The 21,357-nt window shown below is 32.1% G+C and overlaps 1 protein-coding gene across 2 annotated transcripts; it reads left to right on the top strand.

Annotated features, from left to right (window-relative positions):
• Positions 1-5,543: 5,543 nt before the first annotated feature.
• LOC131937745 (uncharacterized) lies at positions 5,544-20,638 on the top strand. Of its 2 annotated transcripts, none has more exons than XM_059295363.1 (34): positions 5,544-6,003; positions 6,540-6,718; positions 7,135-7,210; positions 7,394-7,463; positions 7,753-7,817; positions 8,028-8,082; positions 8,236-8,279; positions 8,552-8,622; positions 8,892-8,931; positions 9,043-9,102; positions 9,428-9,509; positions 9,902-9,963; positions 10,100-10,223; positions 10,688-11,575; positions 11,931-12,102; positions 12,465-12,744; positions 12,963-13,030; positions 13,389-13,541; positions 13,722-13,887; positions 14,156-14,248; positions 14,418-15,050; positions 15,216-15,246; positions 15,464-15,546; positions 15,675-15,753; positions 16,041-16,247; positions 16,673-16,797; positions 17,035-17,229; positions 17,423-17,503; positions 18,492-18,650; positions 18,777-18,868; positions 19,017-19,136; positions 19,369-19,442; positions 19,835-19,971; positions 20,159-20,638. In XM_059295363.1, the coding sequence occupies exons 2-34, from the start codon at positions 6,557-6,559 to the stop codon at positions 20,332-20,334; spliced, it is 4,923 nt and encodes a 1,640-aa protein (XP_059151346.1). In that variant the 5' UTR covers positions 5,544-6,003; positions 6,540-6,556; the 3' UTR covers positions 20,335-20,638. The 2 variants fall into 2 exon arrangements, with proteins under 2 accessions (XP_059151346.1, XP_059151345.1); XM_059295362.1 differs by having other exon boundaries at positions 7,753-7,823.
• Positions 20,639-21,357: the final 719 nt, after the last annotated feature.

Genomic DNA, 21,357 nt, shown 5'->3' with positions numbered 1-21,357 from the left:
ATCATAAAAATTAGTATTTGAACTTAGCTGTACTCTTATAATACATTACAAGTCACACAAACAATGCGTCTTATATCTTAATGAAATGGCAATGTGATTACTTCCAAATAAATTAATCATTGACTTAAATAAGGTCACGCACTGTCGCTGTTTTCACGGATAGGCCTAGCTATCAAAACTGAGAAATGCTGCAACATGAAAAAAAACACGCTAATGATCCGTGCGTGCTAATGACATGCTGTACATGGACACAACGGTCAAAAGTGTAGATTACAGACAACGGCTAGGCCCTAACAAGAGGAAACAGGGATCACTGGTGTGCTACAAATTAATAAAAAATATAACCGTGAGGAAGTTGAAAGGCCGTCGCATCCAGTACCCGTACTTATGTAGGCGATACAACTAGGGCCAGGAAAGGAGTTTTGAAATGAAGTGATGAATATGTGTAGTGTGTAGACTCTACCAAAATTCTATCATTTTTTAAATCACTTTATAAGATGGTTGTCTACATCAGTGGCGTAGCGAGGTCGGGTGTCACCCGGTGCGGCACTTAAATGGTGTCACCCCCCCCCCCCCCAGAGGACAAACTTTCAAATTTTCGATTTGCACCCCCCTCAAACTTTCGATTTGCACCCCCCCCCTCGAGTTTTCGATTTGCACCCCCCCCCCCCCCCCTCAAACTTTCGATTTGCACCCCCCCCTCGAGTTTTTCTCTATATATTTTGCTATTTTTTGCCTTGGTGTCACCCCCTAAATGGTGTCACCCGGTGCGGTCCGCACCCCCCGCCCCCCCCCCCTCGTTACGCCCCTGGTCTACATTAATATTGTCATGGTCTTCGTCGTCTTGAACACCCACATTTTTCAGTACAGGTACTCGATACCAAATAGCCTACTGCAGTTGCCTTATTCATAACAAGTTCTAGGAAGAGGAGATAACTGTTGTATGTAGACAGGTCAGGAGTAGTATGACCAGAGTTTTCTAACCTATTTCCAGATAACATTACTATCTTTCTATATACATAAGTATCTTCATACATAAGTATGTGTGTTTGTCCCTTAGGCATTACTAGTACCAGGGGCGGATAAAGCTTGAGCAGGGGGCCTAAAGCTTGGTTATCCGATAATCTTTGATATAAAGCAAACACAGTATTCCGACAGAGCAGACTGCGCTGACCAGATCGCAACACTCATCGTCATAGTTGAGTACCAGTTGAGTGGTATTCGCCACCACTGTACATTAATTTCTTTGATCATAAAAAAAAACTGTAGAAAGTGTAGATATGAGTGCCGCTCGGAAAGCTCCTACAACACAGCGACATTCAAAAGGAGGTAGTAAACCTCATTAAGAACACACAAATGACGACAAATGGGACCATCGTCTGAGTTGTTTACTAACTTTTTAAAAGTGCAAACCAGAGCCGGCGTTAGGGGGTGGCAAACGGGGCGGCCGCCCTAGGCCCCGCGCCTGAAGGGGCCCCGCGCTTCAGCACTGTCATTGTTATCTGAATTAGTTTGTAAACTTAAATAAATTGTTGCTAAATTCAATGGGGAAAAACTAAATGGTCGAATGCCAAAGTTGTTGATTGTTATAACCGAGGCCACGGTTGATGTTGGTGAGTTATCACCCACATGAACTGGGAAAGGCCGTAATTCGATACCAAAACAGTGTTAGACCTCCCCTTTGTGTAGGGTACGGTCGCCTGGCATTTGACCTGAGCTGACTGGAGATGGCAGTCGAGAATTAGCCCACGACCTGACATGGGATGTAAATTTGGGAAACAGGTAAAAAGATACTCTATTGTATGCGGACCGATGAAGACGTTCTCTTAGTGAGCAGAGGGATGCCTGTAGTAGACAGTTAGTGACCTGATGAACGCTAGTCCCGACTTTCTTGTTGTAGATGTCGTATATGTAGCCCTACTTGTCTTGGTATAACAAAATTAACATTCAATTGCATTCAGAGGGGTGGGAAGAGGGCGATGAGGGGGGGGGAGCCCCTTAGGATCTATATCAATGGGCATTAGACAGAGTGATTTATTATTATTTTTTTTTTGAAGAAAGTTAAAAGTGTTGATGAAGCATGTTTTTTTCTATCATTAGCAGGTTTACGTCATGGTGTCACCACCCCCCCCCCCCTTGTCGGAATTTATCAAATTTGCTCTTTAAAGACTATTTAACACTCTAATTAACCACTTTTTAAAGTGGAACTATCATTTTTTGTATATGTTTTACTATTTTTTTTGCCTTGATGTCCCGTCCCCCCCCCTAAATGGTGTCACCCGGTGCGGTCCGCACCACATCCCTCGCTACGCCCATGCTTTTATATTAACAATTAGTCATCAACAAACAATTTAAGCAACTAATTATTTGGCACGTGATTGAATTTTCTTAAGTGATTTGGTATGAATTACATATCTGTCAAAAGTTATTAAATATCTTAGCAAGAAAAAAAAAACCACTAAGAACATTGGGTTAAAACGTGGGAGAGGTAAACATCTGTTATTTAAGTCTTATAGACTCCAAAACATTTAAGTGTTATTATGTGTGTATGCATATTATATAGGACTACACACACACAAACACACACACACATATATATATATATATATATATATATATATATATATATATATATATATATATATATATATATATATATATATATATATATATATATATATATATATATATATATATATATATATATATATATATATATATATAATGGAAAAAAGCAGGCCCCGCGCGGATGGTTGGCCCTAGGCCCCGCGTATTCCTAACGCCGGCTCTGGTGCAAACATAAGCAATATGAACGGATTTCTTGGAAAAAAACTTGATGCAAATGCAAGAAAAGATAAATATAGTACCAAATAAGTTTAAAATATATTCAATGTCAAATTATTACTTGAATATCATAATATAAAATATACCAGCATACTCGTTTACTTGTACAATAATAAATTGGCCTACCTTGAACTGTAACACCGCGTTTACACTTACGACATGTATACTAGACTTGACCTACTAAAGTGTATACTAAACATGTTACGAGCATATGGAACATCTTCTGAGTCGCAGGGCACAAAACCACGCCCCTTTTTATGATCTGGGTCAAGTTTTGTCTTCGCTCGCTGAGCGAAAACATAGTACATGTTCTGAATTTTCAGATGAGGGCGCATGCGTCGAAAAGTAGTAAGCGCATCCTAGGCCCTAGGTCTCAGCTGATTGCAAAATTAAATAAACTATAGACCTACTGATCTTTAGTTTTTGAGCCCACAATTTCATAATTATATTTTTATAATTACTTATTATTACTTAATTAAATCCCAAACACGTTTTAATTTTTTTTAAAGTGTAATGTCCAAGGCATTACAATTTTGCCTTAAAACCAGTTTAGGTATTAATTACGAAAATAATAATTATTTTAAAAATATAATTTGACCAAATGTATCTCAAATTTTTACTTTACCAGTATTTTGTTTTAAGTGTATCAATTTATTTTCAGTTTCCGTCTGACATGAATAAATCTTTAGGCCCACATAATGTGCTCGTGAGATCACACATAATCAACTGACTAAAAAAACAGGCAGATAAAAAATTCATAGTCTAATTATTTAGGTTTAGAATGGGACATTCGGGATGGGAGGGAGGGGTAATAACATGTGGGCAATGTCTACTACCCGTGCTATTATACACAGCATTATATTTATTTTTTAAAAAAACTGTCTAACTCCATTTGCTGGCACTCCAATAAAATTTATAAAATCTTGCATGTTCTCTAATTTTTAGATAATTCATTGTTGAATTGCAAGCGCCGTGGCTACACTATTTTCCTTTTTAAAAAATAAAGCTGTGTGCCCACTATCTACTTGTTTTTTAGCGCAATTTCCATACGGACAATTGCGATTATTAACTCGTCATTTCTGGATGTATGAATGGATGGATGTGTGTCCGCAGCTTTAAGTGGTATCTCCTCCTCAACGAAGCAATATCGAGGACTAGTTCCAAAAGCAAATATGTTAAGCAAGTTCCAATGATGATTGTGGGCCAAAATAATTCCCGGAATTCCTTCCTGGATTTCCCGGAAAAGCCAAAAAACAAACCTCGAACAAATGCAGTTTTTTGTCCATATCTCGGCAACCAGACCACTTAGCGACTTGAAACATTTACCAATCGATTCCTGCCATAATTTAGAACAATATTGCCGAAGAAAGTTTTCAAAAATATCCTTTCGTTCGGTCACAAAAACATATTTACTACTTTTTTAAACTGAGCATCTTGTAGGCCTAGGAAGAACATTTAAACTGAGCAACGTGTAGGCCTAGCATGATATTTACTACTTTTTAGCGCAATTTCCATACTGGCAATTGCGTTTAATAATGCGTCATTGCTGGATGGATGGATGGATGGATGTGTGTCCGCAGCTTTAAGTCGTATCTCCTCCTCAACGAAGCAATATCGAGGACTAGTTCCAAAAGCAAATATGTTAAGCAAGTTCCAAGGAAGATTGTGGGCCCAAAAAATTCCCGGAATTCCTTCCTGGATTTCCCGGAAAAGCCAAAAAACCTCGAACAAATGCAGTTTTTGCTCCATATCTCGGCAACCAGACCACATTAGCGACTTGAAACATTCCTGCCATAATTTAGACCAGAAACTTTTCAAAAATATCCTTTCGTTCGGTCACAAAAAATTAATTAAGAACATTTAAACTGAGCATCGTGTAGGCCTAGGATGATATTTACTACTTTTTTAAACTGAGCATCTTGTAGGCCTACTCGTTAAAATAAAACTATTTCCGTTGATATAGGTTAATATAGTTGTCTTTTTTTTACTTATTAATTCAAACGTTATTTTTGTACCTTATTAATTTATTTATAATTTATATGAGAGTGATAGGGAGTTACAATTACAAGGTTTTGTTTCGCGAGGCCTAATCATTTTTTTCACATTTTTTTTAAAAATTAATTAAGGAAATTGCGCTTAAATTGTCACTAGACTTTTTATTAACTTGTTTAAACTGAGCATCGTGTAGGCCTACTCGTTAAAATAAAACTATTTCCGTTGATATAGGTTAATATAGTTGTCTTTTTTTAGCGCAAAAAAATATCCTTTCGTTCGGTCACAAAAAATCAAAAATTGTTATGGATAACATAAGGAAATTGCGCTTAAATTGTCACTAGACTTTTTATTAACTTGTTTTTACTTTGATTACTCTTTATTTTAATTGTCTGGGTCTATATAGCAGACGCTTCGGGTCAAAGGTCATGCTTGTTTTATAAAATGTTCTATAACATGTTCTGTAAGTGTGAACGCTAAAGTATACATGTTCTGTGGAGAAAAATTGTTCCAGATAAAAATAACTTTTGGCGGGCTTTGTGTTCTAGAAATGTATAGTATACATGTGGTAAGTGTAAACGCGGTATAATAGTTCATTTCAAGGGACACCACTCTAACAAGTTAAATTTTCAGAAAAACAATGTTTCACGAAACGTTGAATAGTCTGATTCTAGATCTATAGTCTTAGTGACTTAGTCTAATATAATAATATTATTACATTAGTTAGTTATTTAGTAGTAGTAATAGTAGGTAATCTATTATTTTAGGTATGTGAAATAAAGATGAGCAATGTTTTCATCAGATGTCACCAAGCTTGTTTACTTTAGCTTGAGAATTTAGAAGCGTCTTGTTTAAGTTTTTTGGTAAAATTATAGAGATTCAGGGGAAACAACTCTAATTTACAGATAGCCGCTGTTTATATAGCAAATCTTGCTCTCAAGCACTGCAGTTTTAAGTTAATTTCTGGCCTAATAATATAAAAGCCATCAGGTAGTGTGTCAGTCATTCCAGCATCAGTATACCCACTTTGTCATCGTCATCAGGGTGGTATTTCTTGCATTGGGAGGGCTCTACCTTTGGGCACGGATGGTCAGGAAGACATGTTGGTCATCATGCATGGGAAGCCCGCTAACAACATGGGGAGAAGCTAAATCTGGGCAGACGCCTGTGAGAGGGTTTTGTTTTTTTACCCGAGCTCAATTTTCGTGAATAGCTATATCCATACAAATACTACAGAAAACGCATATATATATATATAGGCCTATATATATATATATATATACATATATATATATTATATATATATATGTATATATATATATATATATGTATACGAAGTGTCTACTCGGAATAAGATTTTTCGGCAAAAGATAGTTCTGCGCATGCGCAGTGACCTATGGCTAGGGTTAGGGCTAGAATGAGGGTTAGGGGTAGGATTAGGGATAGGGATAGGATTAGGGTTAGGGATAGGATTAGGGCTAGGGTTAGGGTTAGGGATAGGATTAGGGATAGGGTTAAGGATAGGATTAGGGTTGGTATTAGGGTTCTGCGGTTGTAAACACACGCATGCGCAGTACCATCGAAAACATCGCCGCTAAGTCGTAGTTTCTCTCCATTGCGCATGCGTATCGCATGCGTATCTTATTCCGACTAGAATCGGCCATATGTATATTCATATATAGTATTCTATTACTACTTTGTAGCATAAAAATGAGATCCAATGGACAGTAACCATTTTGACACCCTAGCTGAATCAAGCTTGGATAACGAAACCGAGTCAAGTGTTTCATTCTTTATCAAAGATTCACTGCAGGACAACTTAGATTCTATACCTTGCTGGGATTTAAAATCAGGACTTCCTGCTCTGAATGAGCTTCAGCTTGTAAGAAATGTTTTACATTTTTTTAAAAATTAATATATGGCTTGAGACCTGTGTTAAAATGTTTGGCTTGTTAAGTCTGGTGTACTAAACCTACACCATCACCAATTCAAAGTCAATATCTGAAGTTGTAAACAGTTTAATTAAGCACCTAGTTTCTTTGTATCTCTAGCTTTCTCCTGTTTTAAGAGATAAAAACATCAAACTTTTCAGCTGATCCATTTGAGGTGGTCTAAGGTCTTGCTGAATAATATAAATTTGTGGGTTTTTGCTTTCTGAAGGGTTTTCTGAAGGGTTTCAATTTGTGGATTTTCTTTTTAGTACCAATTGTCAGATACAAACTTGTAAGGATAAACTGACAAGTACAATTAAGTCAGTACTTTTTTACAGCAATTTTATTTATTATAACATTTTTAAAGGATGATGTTGAGGCATCCCGATTTGTAATAGGTTCTGAAGCAAAATCAAATATGGCTGATTGTCCTGGAAAGCAACGTAAGTCTAAATAAATGTGTTGGTTTTATCAAAGCACATAAATTTTATTTTATAAAATGAAAACAGCAACTAGTATGGTTGTAATATAAATTAATGGCAACCTGGTTAAAAAAAAATTAAAATTAATTTGAAAAAACAATTTTATTTACTATTGATGACACAGATATATTGCATATGTTGCAGGGCTTCATCTGCTTGCATCCACAAGTGACAGTGATGAGCATAAAGCACCGTTAGTTTTTGATACTGTCAGGTAATAGCATAACTACCATATATTGTTTACAAAAAAAAATTTAATTAAATTAATGTCAATCTGAGCAAGAAGTTTGTTACCATCTCCTTATTGAACAGATAGTATAGTAATAAAATGTGCATCTTTAACTTATTTTTTTTATATCTTATATAATAGCATTTCAGGGAAAAGAAAAAAAAGCTAGTTTTCAGGAAAAAGCAACAATCTTAGAAATAGCTATTAACAGCACTATTGAAACAAAGAATTGTTATCTTCGTCATTTTACTATTTTCTATAATTTTACCTTCAGTGATGCCAGCCCTGTAACATCAAGTACTGAGAGCGAGAAAAATGTAACCGTTGTTGAGCGAAAACGTATGAGTAATCCACTTTCTTCTGTTTCATATTTAAATATTCTCAGATTAACAAAAAAATGAATGTGTTTTTCAAATTTATTAATGTAAATTTTCCAACTTAACAAACAAGTCCATTTACTCATTATTTTCAATTATGAAAGTATCTCCATTTTTTTTTTAAAGCATAAAAGTTAGCTTTCATTTTTTCATATTTTGGTCTATTCAACAGCAAAATCTAAAGCTGAAGACACACCTAAGAATGACCCAGAAAATGTTAAAAGTTTGTAAGTTTAATTTAAGCTTAATCAACTCTTTAATGTAATGGAAAGACTTAATAACTTTATTGCTTTAATAAGATAACTAATTGTTCAAAGTGTATGTAAAATTATATTTGAAATATTTGTAATTCACTGACTTTTTATATCATGATTCACAAGCTCTCCTATGGTTATACCTGACTCCCCAACTTTTGAAGAGACAGGTAAATGACTACCATTATTTTATGTTAATAGTGTTAATCATGTTGTTATCCATTTTTATATTCATAGACTAACTAGATAACTTATAAGATTATTAAAAACATATTTGTCAAAAATATTTTTTTAAGCAATATTTCTTACAGCAAATAATTTGTGTGCAGTGGTCTTTATTTGAGCTATATTTAATAACTAAATATTTACTTATTTAAATAATTTTTATGAATACTTGTTGTTATGGTTTCCATAATGTATTTGGTTTAAAATATTTTTAAAGAAAAAAGTCAAGAATGTATTGTAGGGTCTTACAATCTCAAAGAGACAGCTGAAAATCCCATTCTGCAGTCTGTGAGTACATGTTTAATTTTACACCTCAAATTTTCTATTTGTTTTTAAAAATAATATATATAACAAAAACCACACAAAAAAAGAATGAAATGAATACTTTTTAAGATAATCAACTAAAATATCAAATTGAACAATTGTTAGTAACAGCTCTATATTAAATGTTATGTTCCTTAACTTTGTTCATTCTCACAATAATGTATGCAATGTAAATTTTAAAATGTATATGAATGTCTTTTTTTCATAAGATTTGGCAAAATATTTTTCCCCAGGAAATGTATACTTCATCTTATACTAACTCAAGTTTAAGAGGCAGGTTTTTTGCTACACTACCTAGTCATAAGTTAAATTTTTAAATATTTTTGTCAAAATATCTTACTGTTGGTAAAATTATAGTAAATGAATTTTCTTTTTCCCAAACAGAGTCTCAGAATCTTCATTTAAAGTTTACCCAATCTGAAGCCGATGAAACAGAACATCCAGGTTAATAAAACATTTTTACGTCTGTTGAAAACCCTATAAAAATACAGTTACAGTGTAAACTATTGCTTCAGAGACAGGAAACTAAACTCAAAATATTGTGTTTTTTGTTTGTGCTGTTTTTAACACTATAGTGGCATTTTGAAGCTAAGTTTACAGTAATTTAAAATCCAAACATTTAATTAGCATATTTTAAAAACAGAATTTCTTAAAAGCGGTTTTCAAAGCTTAGGTTTCAGTTTTTTTCTTTATATGCTACTCATTACCAGAAATATTTTAAAAGTGTATGTCAATTATTTTAAGTTATCAACAATTCTTATTTCTCCAGATCCTGATACAAATTATGATGAAGTGGTAACCAAGTCGAACACAACATTAGTTAAAACTGTGACTTCACCACTGAAACTTGGGTATTTTTAAAAAATTAAAATCAACCACACTCTTTCTGCACACCTTCTATTTCTGTATGCCCTACTTTAAAACCCTCTCATATTAAGTGTACTTGAATGAATGCATATTAAATGCTAACTGTTTATAGTGTAATTTTGTTAATTTAATCTATATTATGAGTCAAATTTTAGGAAAGATATGTGTAGTACATCACTCACAACTTTATGACTTATTTCTTAATTTAACCATAACAATCCTTTTTGATAAGTTCCAGCACAAAATATGCAACAGTTTAAATTAAATAAAAATTATTTGAGACTTACAAATTATAATAACTTATTTAGAAATTAATGTAGTAATTATTTATTTAAATGAGTTAAACCTTCATTTGTATTTGCTGTTTTTTGTACAGTGCTTACAGTGTGCTTCCAGCAACAGTTACATCTAGTCAGAAGCCATCTTTTCAATTACAAAGTATGCTATTATTTTAAAACAAATCTGTTATTAACATTTATAACATTCTTAGTATAACAAAAATGTGTATTAAATTTAGTTGAATAATAATGTCCAATTTATTTAACAATGTCAATTGATAATCATTTTCTTATAGAGCCTCAGTTTCCTCTTGATGATTTTGAGATGATCGAGGAAAGTGAAGGAAGTCCTAGTGTCTTTAAAAGAGTGCAATCTGGACACACCACACCTCAAAAATCTTGGAAAATTAGAGATGATAGGTATCTTAAGTATATATCTACTTTTTCTTAATAAGGAAACCTATTAATTTAAAGAAATTAAATAGTTTGATACTAACTAGCCTTTTTGACTGAGCCAATTTAGTTAGCTACTATCACTTTTCTTGTTTATACCAGATTACTTAAAATGATAACATTGGAAGGCTTGCAAATATTTTGAAATATATATAAAAAAAATTTAAATTAGAAAATAATGAGTTTGCATTTGCTTTTAAAAATCCTTTCATGGATTTTTCTATTTTTATTTGAATTGAGAATTTATTTTAAATCTTAAAATTTAACTTGTTATATAAGCTTGATAAGCAAAAGTTAACAAAAATAAAGTATTTAGAAAAATATAATTTATGATATGTATTCTTTAATAAATATACATCATTTGTCAATAATGTCAATAAAAAAAATATTTCCATGATAATAATAGCTGTTTGTAATTATTTTCATTTCAGTGATGAATTTATGCCTTTAACTTCAGTAAAAAGAAAGATTGCTTCTGGAGGATCATCAAAAAAATCAACCAAAGAGGTGAAACAATCACCATTTAGTGATGATTTTGATTTCAATAACCCCACTACTTCAAAAAAGTCACCTGGGAGGAAAGCATGCCTTTTATTTGAAAAGGTTTCTACCCCAGCCAAATCTAAAGAATGTCGTATAGAAAGAACTGAAGCAAAGCTACAGCTACCTAGCAAAAATGTAACATTTGTAGATTCTAGAGTGAAGCACCACCACTCCAAAACTGGGATATCTAAAAAAGCTAATCCAGCTTTATTGGACTCAACCACTGATGTCATTGTTGTAGAAGATTTGGAATCCAGTTTATCATCTGTTGAGTCAACTCAGTCCTATGACTTTTTAGGTCAAACTACAAAGAGTGATCTCCTTTGTAAAGTTGCAGATGATGTTTCTAGTACAGAAATAAATGTAGAGAAACAGGGAGTAAGCAGTTCTGATGACTTTATTAATCCATCTCAAAAACGGATGACAACTCATGTGATGTCAAACTTAGAGGAAGACTTTTTTCCTATTGAGCTGTCCAGCTCTTTGGAAGGGGAAAAAAATCAAAAGAAGCCTCAATCTACAGAGAAGTCTTTTTTTGCAAAACGGTTAAGAAATTATCAGACAAATAAAGAAAAAAGTGATTCTCAGCATGAATCATTAGCAATAACTAATACTGCATTTAGTGAACAAGCAAATACATCTAAAAAGTGTTTACCAGATTGTGAAGAAGGAAATGATGCACATGATAAATCAATTAGTCCAGTACATAATAATGAGAGTCTAATCACAAAAGAATTACTACCTCAGCCTAACCAAAACAGCAATGTAACTTCAAGGTGAGCATTGTTTTGTCAATCAAAGATTGCTTTGTTAAATATTTTCATAAAATTAAATTGATATATTTTACATTAAATGGTTTTGTTAGGACTAGGTTTAACTTCCAAAGCAAAACTTATGTAATTTAAAAATAGTCATTTTTTTTCTAAAATCCGTTATGCAATATTTTTCACAAAATTAGAGTAACGGCTACAACAAATTAATTTCAAAATTAAATTCACCTTTACACGCTTTGTATAACAATTTCTGTTCAGTACTGACTATTTTAAAATTTCAGCACCTCTGTTTAAATAGTACAGGTGCAATAAAGTCGATCTGTATACAGCAATTATACCTAAGTTCTTTATTCTACAGTACAAAGAAGAGTGTCGCTGACCCTTATGCTTTTGAAAACACACCTTCTTTAAACAATGAAGGAGCTGTTTTGAGATCTAGTGTTGGTAAATCTATCAGTTCCAAATCTCCCAAAAGACGCTCAATAAAACTTGTGAGAAGAGTGTTCAAGAAAAGGATTCCTTTAAAAAAGGTAATAACAAGAATTTTTTTCTGAACATAAGAACATAAGTTTACATATTTCTGTCGCCATGGTTTATGTAGGGATAGTGTATATAGTCATTTCTGTACCCAAACAGCTTCACTTACCCTGACTTAACATCAGGTACCCTGACAAACTAGGTTCTTTTTCAGTTTTATTGTGTTCACTTGTTTACAGTAATAAAATTCTTGCTATAAACTAACATGAATGTAGTTTAATTAAACTAAAAAGTCAAGATGGAAATAAAATTAAATGTAATGCAAAAAATATTTTTCAGTTTCTTTTAAATTGTACAAAGATAAAAAGAATGATTTAAAAATGAATTAAGTAAACATGGTTTTAAAATATTTCAGCAAGAGAGCAAGTCTTCATCAACAGATGATAGTGCTGTGATAGGAAGAAAAACTCGTCAAAAGCTTCATCATCAAGCACCTGAGAAATCTAACAAAAGAGTTAAAAAACAAACTTCTCAGTGCACAAAAGAAAAGAAACAATCAACAGAAATAGCTGAGCCTTTGTTGGTGGCCAGCAGTGAAGCTGGACCTTCAGGCTACACACTTCTTCATAATAAGTCTGAATTTAACATTCCATCAAATCCACCTCAGCTCAAAACAGGTGCAAGCTCAAGTAAAGGTAACTTATCTAGTTTTAACTTTGCTCTAATTTTGGAAATATATTAAAACTTTATTACTTGTTTTCATTTTATTTGTGTGCATTACAAATAATAAGATTGTTTTGTTTATTTGTACAAGACAGTTAAATTCATTGAAACTCATTATAAATCGATAAGACTTTTCAAGAAAAAAGATTAAAAAATGTTGTTGAATGCTGTCTTTTGATTTTTAATTTAGATTTGAATGATCAACAAACTGAAACTCAACACCTTAGACAAGCTGCTACTGAAGACTTGGTAAACAAAGTATGCAATCCATGGGTAATTCTGTCTCTTAAAACTAAGTTCTCTGCATAAACTTATTACAAGTCCAAACAAAGTTTAACCAACAAACTTTAAAAATAATTCTAAATATTATTATCACAATTGAAAGCTCATAATCTGGATGTTTATTTTATTTTAGATTTTATATCCTTTGATGTTAAATTAATTTTTGTAAACTGATTTTCCGCTGAAGAATAATTATTTAGAATTATTATTAAATCTACAATAAAACAATATTGTTTAACATAATTAGACTAAATTAAGTTGTATTACATTTTTCCAAAAGTAACTAGTTAAATAATGTGAGAGCTCATTAAAGTTATTGAGGTTTTTTTTACAGCAAGCTGTACTTAATAAAGAGACCTCTGAGAGTAATTTTTATGAAATAGTAACAGTCAAGAAAACTGTCTGCCTGAAAGCCATTTACAAGGAAAAAACTATTGTAGAAGTTTTTACTCCAGATGGAAAACTTCATAGTCGGTTAGAAAAACCAGTAGGAACATTTTAAATTTATTTATTTTCTTTTTGTAGAAAAATGTGTTCACTGACCATTTAAGTAGTATTTAAATACTTGGGTTTTTTTTTTAGTTAATATGAAACAAATGCATCTTAACTTTTTCAATACACAGTGTCATAATCACTGTGTTAATTGTTGTTGTTGGCATTTTTGTAGGAAATCATCACAAGAGAAAAAGACCTTGAGCCACTAGACCAAGAAGAAATAAGTTCAAAGCACATAATTCCATGCCCAATGTCACCATCAAGATCTACTAGCACTGTGACCACAGGTGACCTTGCTGATGTCAGCTCATCCTCATTAGGTCGGACCAGTAGCACAGGTTTGTGAAGTTAAAAGAAACAACAAATCTATGCTAGTTTATTAGCCAGCATGGTTAAGTGATTGCACTTGCAACAACTAACACCACAAGTTTTGGGTCTGTCAAAGGTTCCTAAATCCACCCAGCTTTCAGTCATGGAAAGTTAAAGGTGACTGGGCATAGCGTTGCTCACAAAGAAATAGGAGATGAAATTATATACAACTTTTAGAACATCCTAAACATTAATGTATTGGTTATAAAGTTTCATTTTTAAAAACATTTTGTGCAGGGTCAAAAATAAGCAATCCTAGTTTGGACATTATCCCTTGTGGTCAGAGCCTGCTGTCAGTATCCCACTTACAAAACTCTTTAGAAGTCCCAGGTGAGACCTTACATTTTTTTTCTATCCACTCATTTGAAGTTATTTTATTTGTAAATACATTTTTATACGTTTTGTAATAATTCAAACTTGTGATTCAAAATTTTGTATGCATATTTTAAAAATTTATTGGAGTTTTAATATTAAAAGTTAATTTACTGGTACAAAACAGATCACAATAAAATGGTTGTCGACCAAGCCATGAGGGAACTACCACTGATCCAGAATGCATCCAAGGATCAACAAAAGCGACACAGTGCTGGTTCAAGTTCTGGCCAGGACCTGTTCAGCACACCCAACCAGTCAATAATTGACCGTGCCGATAGCCAACTTGGCAAGATTGTCTCCAGTTCACACAGTACTCCTTGCAGTCACCTGCTAGAAAGTCCTAATATTGAAGGACACTGTGTTAGCAAGGATATTATTAAACCACCTGTAACCACCACTTCTCAGTTACAAAAAGATAAAAGCCTAAATGATTTTCACAAGACCCCACCGCCACAATCTTCTTCTGGAATAAGTAAACCAGTGGAGTCCGTTAAGCAGACAAATAATGAAAATCCTCTCTGTACCACCCCTCCAATTCAGAGCAGCAGGCATTTTTTAGCTAGGAAAAAAGATTCCTCAAAAAAGATTCCAGAAAAGAATAGTGCAGTAATTGACAAGCCACAAGGAGCAGAGAACTCTGCTAAGACTCTGGAAGAAAGATTAGAATCAGCAGATACTCAGAGCACTGGGTTCAGTGTTCACTGTATGCCAGCATCTGCAGCTAGTGGTGATTCCAACAAGGGTGCTACAGCAGTTGGTGAGTACAAAAACTGTTCAAATTATAATTACAAAATTTATGTAAGTTTAAAGGACAGAGGTTTTCAAATAACTAATAACAGAAAAGTTCTCTCATTTTCAACACTGTAGTTTTTGTATTTCAATTAATATGCTTTGTGCTGATTTTATTTTTCTTAATTATTAGATACATCACTGAAGTCAAGCAATGGTGTCAGGTAAGTTCAAACACTGTGAGTTGTGTTGGGATGTAAAAAAACAACTACTTAACATACTTAATACAGATTTGAAAAAAAAAACAGTCATTAAAGTTATTGAATAAGGGTAGTACCGTACAGCCAATAATTCCTGTTTTAATCCCCAACCACAAAAATATCATCATATTTGATGCATTAATACTCTCATCACAATATAGATTTTTTTTTTATGTTTTAGTCCTGAAATATCGCTGCAAGGTGCAAAAATAGTAGAGTCACAGAGATTAGATTTAACAGAATATAAAAGTAAAGTGGAAATAGGTGAGAGTTTCTAATAACTGTTGTAGGGCTGTGATGATTTTTATGCAATGTATTTTGTTATTCAGATATGTTGGCACTACTTTACAGATGTGTTTCTAATCATTATATGCTATATTCAATGACTGTAGGTGCCAAGGTTATGGGAAAGTGGAAAGATGGATTTTATTATCCAGGAATTTTACATAAAGTTGACAGATGCAAACAAAAGTAAGAAAAAAACTAACTGCACTGGATCAATCATTAATATATTCAATGATTTATATATTACTTCAACCTAATTCTCCCATGAATACTAAATTTATTTAAATAAGTGATATATTAGATTCCCAAAAATGCCTGTCTTATAGAACATGGTTTGACAGAACAAATCCGTATCATTCAGTTTTTACATGTCAGTGTACAAAGAATATTCATTGGTTCTGTAATATTTTAATCAAACTCTTTCAATGAAAATAGTTGAATATTTGTGTTCTTTCTTTAAATTCTTACTTAAGGTTTGTGGTAAAGTTTGATGATGGCTCACAGAGTGTTGCCAAGCCACAGGACATAATTTTGGCCAGTGATCTTCCAGTTGGGCAGAGTGTAATGGTTATGACAGATGAAGGCTTCTATGAACCTGGTATGGTAATGGGACACAGTGAGGCGGAGGCTCCACAAACTTTATTCTATCATGTAGCAAGAGACGATGGTGTCACACAAAAGTAAGATTTTTTCATTCTTCAAAAATAGGTTTGATATCTTGTAATTTATTAAGGTACCTTTGCTTTGTATTCTTATTTGGTAAAACTTGTAAGCTCATAGACAAAATCTTCTTTTGATTGTTAATCAAATGGAATACTACTTTTTGTTTTTTCACTGTCTTTATTTAAACATTGGTTTCTTTAAAAAAGGAATAATTGAACAAGCACAAAATACTGAAGATGGTGTTACATTCTAGTATTTTATCCAGTTCATTAGCTATGATTTTTAAAGTTTAGTAATATTATTGATGATTTTTGTACTTTTTCATTTATTGCTTGATCTTATTATTACTTTGCATTTTTTTAATGTTGAAATACTAAATATTGAAAGTCCTAAACAATTTTAATTTGCCCTTTATCTTTCTAAATGTTTTATCTGTTTACAGATGCAGCCGGGCCAAGCTCATTTTAAGTGAGGACCAAGCTGCCTGCTTGCTTAGTGATGATGAGCTTAGAGTTTCACTTGATACTGTTATTCCATTTACCAGCAAACCAGGAGAAGTTTCCTTAGGTATTTGTCTTCAAAACTTTACTTTCATGTATACTACAAAAGCCATTCAATTGTTGTTGTTTTTTTTTAAAGAGCAACTTAGTCTTGCATATGTTTACTAAAAGAAAATTTCATAATAGCAGATTAAGTTGTAGCTTTATAATAACAAACCAATTTTCAACAGTAATAATAAGTTACAAGAAGTGGATAATTTTTTTCCTACTGGCAAGTTTTAAAAGTATTTATTTGCATGACCAGATAATTTAGTTGAAGGCAAGAGACAACATAGATCTACCAGGATGACACCTGCTAAAGAAGCCTCTACATCTGGTTTACAGCCGTCTGCTGAGAAGCCGAGTGCTGTCGTGACTCCAAATGTTGAAATGACTCGTAGCGGGAGAAAAAGAAAAATGGGCCCTCAAGCAACAAGCACACCTGCATGTAAAAAAAACTGTAAGCAGAACTCAGATAGTAAATACATAGGAATTACCTGTCTGTTTTTGTTTTAAGAAATGTGTATTCTGTTTTTAACATTTGAACATATATACAATAAAGTATTCTGTTTGTGTGGACATATTTTCATAAACATTATAAAGGGATATTTACTCTTCAATTTCAAACTACTTTTCATCTTTTTTTTTTACAGGCACTACAGTAAAGAAATCAAACAAGTCGTTAAATAAATCACTGCCAGAGAAACCAAAAACCCCACGAAAAACTCAAACAGGTAAGCAATTAAAATTTGGCAGTTTAAATAACAAATATATTCTAATTCCAAAAGTTGTTTGTTGAAAACTGGAGCATTGTATTATCATTTTAACAGATCTTATTATTAAAAAGTATTACAGAAACTTTGGATTTCAGTTAGTGCATTTGTTTGTGTGTTGCTAAACATCATTTTTGATTGACGCTTTGGTAGTAATGATGTCAACAGAAATCGGCCTTATTCTGTCTTATTTATTTACTATATTTCGTGGACATTTTAGCAATATATTTATGGATTAGTAATTTCTGCCATCTCTGCACAGATACTGATGTGGTTTTAACCATTGCAAGATAGTGTGTATTTGGATAATTAAATTGTTCTTATGCTGATTATATTGAGCAGGCAATAATGTAACAATGAAATGTTAAATAATATGTAAAATCATATTAATTTTCCACCAAATCATTAATACATTTGTCAAAAATTGAATGGTTTCTTCTTATTAAACTAAGATCATTATATTAAATCAATTGCACAGTGACTAATCACATGTAGTTAGATGAGGTGAAATATAGCAGGTGACATGACTTTTGAGTTTTGGTTCTAATCAGTGTCAAAAACATGAAAAAGAAGCAAGCCTAATGTTTTAAAAGAATAAAGATTTAACATTGTAGACATAATAACAAAGACATTTTTTTTATTTCTGGGCTATGAATTTACAATGATAATTGAACTTGGTATTAAATACTAGGTAAACAAAGTAGTTTTTATCATTTGTCTTTTTAAACAATATCAAATTAAAAAATTATGTGAGACACCCTCACTTTGTAGAGGAATATTTATCAAAGGTTTTGGCTTATATCCATAGAATGTGGAATGTCCCAACATCCACACAAAGTGGATATTTCACATTAGTTTTGGTGTCTGACACTTGAGATGCCAAACAGAATTTAAAATAAGCTTGGGATATTATAATATATTCTTATGCATATTTTTTTTTCTTTACAAGACCTCTTTGGCAAGAGCAATCCTACCCAAAGCAAGCTGTTCAGTGGAATGAGTTTTGTACTTACACACAAAGAAAAGTCAGCCCAACATAAGGAAGAAGAAAAGCGGTTGTTGAATGACTCATCTTTAGAAATCTCAGCTGAAGAAAGTACTGACATTGGTAAATTACATTGAAATTGACCATTTTATTTTGAAATATACCATAATACATGCTGTTTAATTCCTTATTATTTGTTACAGATAATGGGTTTATTTTATTTTTTGTTTGAATTTTTTTTTGTTTCAGAAACTCAGATTCCTGAATTTGAAAAAGAAAATATTAAGGCAATTATAGAGAAAGGAGGAGGAACTGTGCTTGAAACATTTGATGAAAACACTGTTAGTAGCATATTTTTAAATGTATTGCATTTTAAAACCTATAAAATGTGTTCCCAGATAAGTTGAAATAAAATAAGAATGTTAAAGAATGTGTGTGGAACTAAAGTTTGCTGAAAATCAGAATTTAAAATTTTCAATTTTGTTTTAGCCCAAAGAAAACTTGTATTTAGTGGCAGCTGAACATCAAAGAACGGTAAAATACTTAAAAGCTTTGGCAGCAGGAATCACCGTAGTCTCACACCAGTGGGTCTTGTTTTCCTTTGATCAGGTTGGTTCTAGTTAATTACTCTTTGTATTAAATTAAAGTAACACAAATAAAGAATGTGTTAGTACCCTAGTAAGTAAGTAAAGTTCCCTTTTCAAACCTGACGGTCTATAGGGCAAGTGAAGTAGAGTTCACTTGTTTCTGTGACCTCTGCATATGAAGAGATAGTGTGCTCAGCACTATGCCCAGCCGCCTTTAGTACCCTATATTAAAATGAATTTCTTTTATAATTTAGAGCAGACTACAAGCCCTGAAAGCTTACATTCTCCCAGCTGGTATCAGTCTTGAAAAGAAAAAGTTAATGGAAAGGTAAGAGACGTTTTTGCACCAGCAATAATAACACATTATAAAGGATTATTTCCCTTTCAACCTACTCTAACACTGTAGTCTGTCCCAGGTATGATTTAACAGGTCTCAATGCAGTGGTTGCAGACAATATGCAAACTTTTAACTGTCCTGAAATGGCTGCTGTTTTTTAATTAAACATTCAAATTAATTCTCAAATGGTGTATTTTTATGTAAAATGTCAAATATACTGTGTTTATCTAATTAGGAAAAAATATTCTTTCTTTTATCTATAATGCAATTTTTGCCTAAAATTATTTTTTTTTTGGAAATAAATATTGTGTTTAAACTTTATGTTGGTAAAATCCTGTTAAAAACTTTACAGCAATTGTAAACTTTTATTTTCAATAACACAGACACAAAGGTTGCTGCCCATTAGAAAACCTTACTGTAATGGTTGTGTCAGAAAACCAAGACTTTACTGAAGCTTGGAGCTCTATACTCACTATGGCAAAGAGCAAATTGGTTACCAAATTTCCCTCTGATGTTAAATGTAAGTAAATCTACACATAGTCAAAAAATTGTTATAAAAAATATCATCTACCTCTTCTGTGTTTATTTTAATAAACTCATAATTTTGATTTTAGAATTTTACCTGATGCAATGCATGTTTTTGCACAAAACTGTGTACACTATAATTGAGGGTTCAATTTTAAGTAAGAACAATTATTTTGTTACAGATAACTCAAGCATTGATGTAGTTGTTTCTGATGCAACTTGTCCCACAAATGTGGTTAAAAAGTGTCAGAATCTTAATGTGCCTCTAGTTTCATCAGAATGGGTGGCGCAGTCTATTATTAATGGCCATCTTGTAGACTATTTAGGGCATGAAAAATACAAATATAATTTAATTTAATACAATTGGAATAACCATTTTGAAAACATGTTGAATGCTATCTATATGATAGATTAACTCCATTTCCTGTTTTTAGTTTATGTTGGATTTTTTCTACATAATTAAAGCTTACTCTAAATTTTATTTCTGAGGTTGTTTTAAAATTGTTTTAAATTATTCTAATGATATTTTGTAAATCTTACTTACTTCACTGTTTGTTTTTAAGCAAGTCCTGTTCAAAATAATGTTAATTGATGTGGCTAATCACTCAATGAAATTTTCATTAAATTGTGTAGTGTCTCTGTTTTTTAAAAAAAGTTATTAAACTGTGTTAATCTTACTCTAAATTTTATTTCTGAGGTTGTTTTAAAATTGTTTTAAATTATTCTAATGATATTTTGTAAATCTTACTTACTTCACTGTTTGTTTTTAAGCAAGTCCTGTTCAAAATAATGTTAATTGATGTGGCTAATCACTCAATGAAATTTTCATTAAATTGTGTAGTGTCTCTGTTTTTTAAAAAAAGTTATTAAACTGTGTTAATCTAGGGCTTTCAAGCAATTTTGTAAAAACACTTGTGATCTCAAAGATTATTTGTAATTATGTATTACATGTTGTAACTACATATATATAAACAAAGGTATTGATGAAGCTAAAAGGTCTTTTTGAAGGGTGCAGACTTTTAGCCTGAACATTCTGTTTTATTCCACTGTTTTTGTATATTAGAACTATATCTTTTCATTTTGTTCAATCCACTTTTACCATGTGTACTTTAAGACAACAGTTTTGTCTGTGCCTTGTACAAAACAAAATTTCACTTCAGCTTATGAGTGTTAAGAATACATAATTCAAATGATTAAATTTGTAGATATTTTGTTGTACAGCATATTTTTTCTTAAATTAATGTTACTTGATTATGGATTATGAGTGTTTTAAGATAAGTGTTATATAAGATTTTCTCACCCTGGTCAAAACAAGTTAACATTTTAACAGCGTCATCAGATACACTATTTTAATGTTTTATAGTAATTTATTTTAGAAAAC

This window comes from Physella acuta, unplaced genomic scaffold (assembly GCF_028476545.2).
Source record: "Physella acuta isolate Inbredline_101_S28 unplaced genomic scaffold, ASM2847654v3 ptg000220l, whole genome shotgun sequence".
NCBI lineage: Eukaryota > Metazoa > Mollusca > Gastropoda > Physidae > Physella > Physella acuta.
Note: the sequence above shows the minus strand (reverse complement) of the source record. Positions and strands in the feature narration are given on the sequence as shown.